The sequence below is a fragment of the Caretta caretta genome, chromosome 5, assembly GCF_965140235.1.
Source record: "Caretta caretta isolate rCarCar2 chromosome 5, rCarCar1.hap1, whole genome shotgun sequence".
NCBI classification, from domain to species: domain Eukaryota; kingdom Metazoa; phylum Chordata; order Testudines; family Cheloniidae; genus Caretta; species Caretta caretta.
This window is the reverse complement of record NC_134210.1, coordinates 114,181,067-114,187,066: the sequence shown is the minus strand read 5'-3', so window position 1 is coordinate 114,187,066 and position 6,000 is coordinate 114,181,067. Positions and strand designations below refer to the sequence as shown.

At 43.6% G+C, this 6,000-nt stretch overlaps 1 protein-coding gene across 1 annotated transcript; it reads left to right on the top strand.

The window, feature by feature from the left end:
* Positions 1-523: 523 nt before the first annotated feature.
* Positions 524-1,798, top strand: LOC142072043 (interferon beta-like). Its single transcript, XM_075128260.1, has 2 exons — positions 524-1,109; positions 1,755-1,798. The coding sequence occupies exons 1-2, from the start codon at positions 536-538 to the stop codon at positions 1,796-1,798; spliced, it is 618 nt and encodes a 205-aa protein (XP_074984361.1). The 5' UTR covers positions 524-535.
* Positions 1,799-6,000: the final 4,202 nt, after the last annotated feature.

Sequence of the window (6,000 nt, the reverse complement as noted above, 5' to 3'; positions counted from 1 at the left end):
ATTTGCAGAGTCTAGCAAAAAGAAGCTCTGCAGTAGTTCCCCCCATCTGCCAAAATTCACTGTTATCACTTAAAAGCATGGATAGTCTTGCTGATGTGACAGACATTCAGACCTGCCGAGCAGTGCTAACTACAGGAACTTGGGAGCAAACAGACAGGTCCCTACTCTAACCTGTAACTGGATGACACTGTTCATTATCATATTCTTCTTACTCTTTACATTTTCGTTATCTAAGAGGGCAGGGAGGACCGAAGGAAAGAAATGTTGGGGTTCAGTAATATTAAAGTAGTTACCAACTGGGATTTGGTTCTTCGAATGACTTGTTCACTTCCACTAAATAGAAAGGAGGAAAATGAAAGTAAAAACCTCAAGCAGAAAAAAACCTGAAAAGTAGAAAGTGATGAAAGAAAAATCTTTTCCGACAGAATGCTTAAATTCAGAGACAGGGGTCGAAAACACAAAAGTTTACAGAAGACCTTGAACAGACACCAGTTGCTCAAGTTCTACACAAACACAGGGAATCTAAGACATCATCATGATCAGCAGGAGTTTGCTGCAATTTTGCCTCGTGCTGCACTTCTCCAGTGAAATCTCATGTCTGGACTGTAACAGGCTGCATGTTCTACAAACCAGAATGAACAGCGAGAGTTTAGAGCATCTGGAGAAAATGGGTGGCAACTTTCCCTTCCAATGTCTAAATGAAGGGATAGCTTTCAAGCCCACAGATATCCTCAAGCTCCAACTGTCCCACCAAGAGAATGCCAAGGTAGCCATCCAGCAGATCCTCCAAGAGCTCTTCCATATCTTTAACAACAATCTCACCCAAGCTGCCTGGAATGGGACTTCCATAAAGGAATTCCAAAATGGACTTCACCAGCAGATTGAGAAGCTGGAGATGTGTTTGAGTGCTGAGATGGAAAAGGAGGTAACCTACCCAGGAAATGAGAACCTCCTGCTCACCAGCCTCAAACTGAAGAGATTCTTCCAGACAATAGAGGATTTCCTGAAAGAAAAGCAATACAACCGGTGTGCCTGGGAGATCACCCGTGTGGAAATATCCAGATGTTTCCTCATGCTCGACAAACTCACCAAGAGACTTGAAAATGAAGGTACCATCTTTTCCTTTTTCCTAGAAAAACTCAAATAATATTATTTGAATAAAACAGCTGGTGAAAGATGGGTGATAGGGTTATAACTCCTAATACGTCGGGCCCAATCTTTCTCCCACAGTAATTTTATGCATACAGCTATTTCAAACGCATGCTCAAATCTTTTCAGAGTAGCATGTAATTTAGTGCTTCTCTACCACACACAATATTCTGTATGAAAAATATACAAATATATCATAACTGCTAACTAAAGACAAAATATTGTTAAGTGATAACTAACTATGCCAAATAGAACTTTGACCAGTAAGTGTCTAAGTTGGGGAAAAGAACAGTGAGAAGCCCCCTTTCAACAACTGCCTCGTTAGACAACGTTCCAGTTAGGACACCAGAAAACGGGGGGTCTGTGTTCACACTCTTCTATCCCATCAGCTCATTTTGCACATAGGGACGGCCGAGGGTTCTTATTCTGCTTTTCTTTCTTTTGTTTACCGCTAAATTCAACAGCTTTAGTAACAACAAATTGTGATAAGATGACAAGTGCACTAAGGCTCAGGATTTAGGATTTGACATCTGGTTAGAAAAAGATGGCCTCTATTTGGCATTTGAATCTCTCCATGTTTGAACCATTCCCCTTTTTCATTCCAGCACGTGATGCTTCCAGTAATGATGCTATGAAAACAGCTGAATGAAACTGCACCTCCACTGGAGTCCTTCGTCTCTAAACTGATTCTCAAATCAGCAGCTTTCGAGACTCCTATCAGTCCATCTTGAATTAAGCAAACTGCCAAACTTCAACTGCACTATTTATAGCCTTCTTGCCATTACCAAGACTGATTTATTCACATGAGAAAATGTAAAACAGAAGATTTTGCTGAAAATATTGCAGAAGACAGCATAGTATTTGAACCGAAGGAGAAAAACCTTACTATTTCTTAATCATTGGTATTACGCGTTAGCTCCGAATTTGCCTTGGGCTGCTTTTAAAAATGAAATCTTACCTCTTTACTGTAACAGGCTTCGCTTCGGCATAAGAAATATGAACCAGGACAATTTCCAAAAAAAATGGAAGGATAATTTTCCTGCAAAGGCAGAATGAAGAAAGACACCTAACATGGCCCCAAAATTTTCTCAAGCCCAGAGAAACCCAGAAAGAGACTGCCAAAGTGGACATCCAGGAGATCCTCTAACAGATTTCCTACATCCAGGGGTGAAAGTAACTTAAAGGACTTACCGGTATGACAGAGTCCTGAGCAGGGGGTAGGCCAAAACCAGAAGAGGTGTGGCCTCAACCGGAAGAGGCCCAGCCTTTAAATCTCAGGTCTTTAAATCTCGGGCTACCAGCTGCAGAGGCGGCTGGGTGTCCCGGAGCTCGGGGGTGATTTAAAGGGCCTAGGACTCCGTCCACCGCTACCGCAGTGGAGCCCCGGACCCTTTAAATCTCCGACAGAGCCCCAGGGGCTCTCTGCTGCCTCGATAACCCCGGTGCTTAGGGCTTTGGTGGACATTTAAAGGGCCTGGGGCTCCCTGCATCGGCTGGAGCCCGGGCTCTTTAAATCGCTGTCCGAGCCCCTTGTCAGAGCCCCCGGTGTAGCGGCGGCGGCCAGGGGCTTCGGTGGGGATTTAAAGAGCCCTTTAAATCATGGCCTGAGCTGCCTTTGCTACCCAGGGGCTCTGGCTGCTGCCAGGAGCCCTAGACCCTTTAAATGGCCAGCCTCGGGAAGCCGGTCTGGTATGGCATGGTGTACCGGCTCTTGCCGTTATATTGGACCAGACCGGACCGCCTTACTTTCACCTCTGCCTACATCTCATGCAAAATACCCTCACAAGCTGCCTGGAACGACAGTCGTATGGAAAGATCCTGACATGGACTCATAAGCAAGGGAAACTTCTGGAGGTGTATTTTGTGGCAAGGATAACAAAGAAAGAAGAATATCCCAGTTTCTAGGTCACTTATAATTAGGCACTCTGAAATTTTAAACGAGTGCAAATATATATTCTTTTCCTGCACTGTGAAAAGATTTTCAGATCATTTTACTGGATTTGTAAAAGTGTCTTTATGTTGAACCATTTATATTTATTTACAATATTAATGTATTGCTTTTATTTATTTTTTCAGAGGTTTTATAATATTTATAAATAAATATTTATTTCTACAAAATAGCAACCTACAGCAGTAGTGATTTGTACGAATTAGATTTTAAAAAAAACAGAGACTCAATAAAAATCTTCTCTTGTTTTACCTTAAGACTCCAGTTCAGCAAAGGACTTGTAAACATTTGCCTAACTTTAAGTACACGAGCTTTCCTTTGACATAAGTAGTTAAACTTGACAACATGCTCAAGTACATTGTGAACATAAACCCTGATTCAGCAGTGACTCCATAAGAAAAATAGCTTGGGTAATTAGTTTGACCACTCCAACAGACCACACACCACAACCTCAACTCCGCAGCTTTTGTGTTTCTGCCCATTACCAGATTATTTTCACGCACAACATTTGTAGTTGCAGATATTTGGAGCAGTAGTTCATTGTGATGAAATGAAAGGGATGATGGAGACACAGGCATTCTAAGGGGAAGACTTCAGGCTGTCGTGGTACAAAGTTGCTTGTCCCCTTCCTCCCCAATGAGATGTGTGTGAACTGTCAGGTTTCCATGTGCGCAGACTCCGTATCTCCCCCACCACCACCATCAGGAAGGGTTATGTGTGTTTAATTTTTCCCCTCCACCAGTCAGGTTTGGGTACACTTGGCTCACAAACACCATCAAACTTGTACATACCCAACCCCTCCTGTGAATCAGGCTTGTAAGCATCTGCTGCTGCTTCCCTTTGCTCTCCCCCGGGTTCTCCCAAAACAAGCATATGTGCTTAGGGACTGCATGTTGCAGCAACAACCACCAGCTGGAGGAGCACAGTCCATCAAAATTTCAGTTGAGCTGTGAATGACTAAAAATTACCCGAAAGCAAAAAAACAAAAACAAAAACAAAAACCATCCATTGGAACAAATCATGTAAGGATCTCTTTGTCAAGTTTAGGTATGTAGATAGTATTTTTGAAGAGCTATTAGTTAGTCCCATCATTGTCTAGCATTAATTTAAGCCACACTCCTAAATCTGGAGATTTCTTATTTAAAAGTTTTTAAAGAAGTCAAACAACCACTACATTACATGTTCAAATAGTGAAAAAACAAAGTGTGTGTGAATTTTTACACTGATTGGAAGCCTGCCTTTGGGAAAAAAACCAGGAAGGTATGTCCCATTTCAAATCCCTTTTGTAACACAGTCCAAACTATGGTGTCTCTAATACGAGACTAAATTCTTCACAATCAACAGATGGCAGCATTGCAGAAGCTTTTGCCCTCTGTTCTCTGAAGGTGAGGGGTTCTCAAACATTTCATTATGTGGGCCTCATCTTACAAAAATTGATCCTTTCCCCTCCCATTCAGGATCAGGTAACATTTGTGTGGCAGGTACACCAAATGCTTACAAAGAAAGGTAGTACTAGAAACGCATTTATATAAGTTTAGCGGTCTTTAAAGGAATGTGGGATCTGCCAGTTCTCTGAAGACCATCACCCAGTACTCCACGTACTGCCACTGATTCAGGAAACTCAGTTTGGGACCTGCTGGTTTGGAGGCATGTACAAGGAGTTAACTCTTAAAACAAGTGCCTCTCCTTTCTTATGGTGCAGTTTTTTCCAAGAGCTGTAGCCATCAGCTGTCCAAGTTCTTTCCTGCCCAAATCTTTCTCCCTTCATTCATTCCTTCACGTAGTTGGAGCCAAAGGTTATATTGACACAACACAATCATCTGAGAATAATGAGAGCAAAATTAGACTGCATGAAAAAGTCACCACCCCCATAATGTATCCCCCGCCCCTCTGATGGAACATGGCCGTCATATAGCACCTGGGAGCCATACAAACTCTTCAGATTCTAACTGCTTTGTTGCTCATGGAGTGCAGTGGGGAACCTCCTGACATTCATCCCATCATATTGTTTATAAGCTGTGCTATGTGGAAAACAATCCATTCATCTACTGAAGAAGCCATTTGATGCCATGTATCATCTAAGATTTCAGGCCTTCCTGTGGGAAAGCCAACCACACGGGGATAAAAAGGGAGGAACATGCCAATAATACATCCCCACTTCAGCTCACTTTTATCCTTCCGCTGGCAGGCAGGAGGGGATACTCGCAGGTTTCTCTCCAGCCTTCATCATAGAAGCAGATGAGCCTGTGGCTTCTACACAGAACACAAGGTCTTTTCACACAGAGCTACTGAGTTTCTGCATCAGTTGTTGGGACCACTCAGAGCCCCGTTCCGGTCCCTGTCAGCGAGGTTCCGTTACAGCCAGGAAACCAGGGCTTCCTTCAGACTGCAGTTGCCTCAGACACTCTCTGTAGGTGACATGGAGAGATGCACCCACCAGACCTGTAGTAGCACTGCCCCAGCTCAATGCGTGTCTGCTCGTTCCAGGCCCCACACGTGGATCATAACTGTATGGAGAACACCCCAAGAGGGAACTGGGAGCAAAAGCTTCTGACTCCACGGCACCTCATCTCACCCCACACACCCTTCTATGTGGCACAGGGAAGAGGCATAAGCAGAGGGCTCTAGCCCTGCAGAGATCCTCTGCAGCAGGCTCTGAGGCCCTTGTAACCAAGTTTTCTCAAATAATAGACTGGTTCTTTGCCTACTTGCTGCAGGGAAGATGGAAGTAGGGGTGCTGGGGTGGAGCAGCATCACGTAATATTAGCAAGTGAATGCATGGTCTCCATCATATACAGGGTTTTCAGTTTTGTTCAATGGCTTTCAGCAGCCATACAACAAGAAGTATTCCAGTGCCCCTAAATTGCTGTCACCATACAGATTTACTGAAAAAGATGATTTGG

Bases quoted from the DNA above. Each gene is read 5' to 3' on its own strand.
- LOC142072043 (XM_075128260.1), top strand. From the start codon at position 536: ATGATCAGCAGGAGTTTGCTGCAATTTTGCCTCGTGCTGCACTTCTCC. The intron at 1,110-1,754 runs GTACCATCTTTT...TTTTCATTCCAG, and splicing joins CAAGAGACTTGAAAATGAAG to CACGTGATGCTTCCAGTAAT.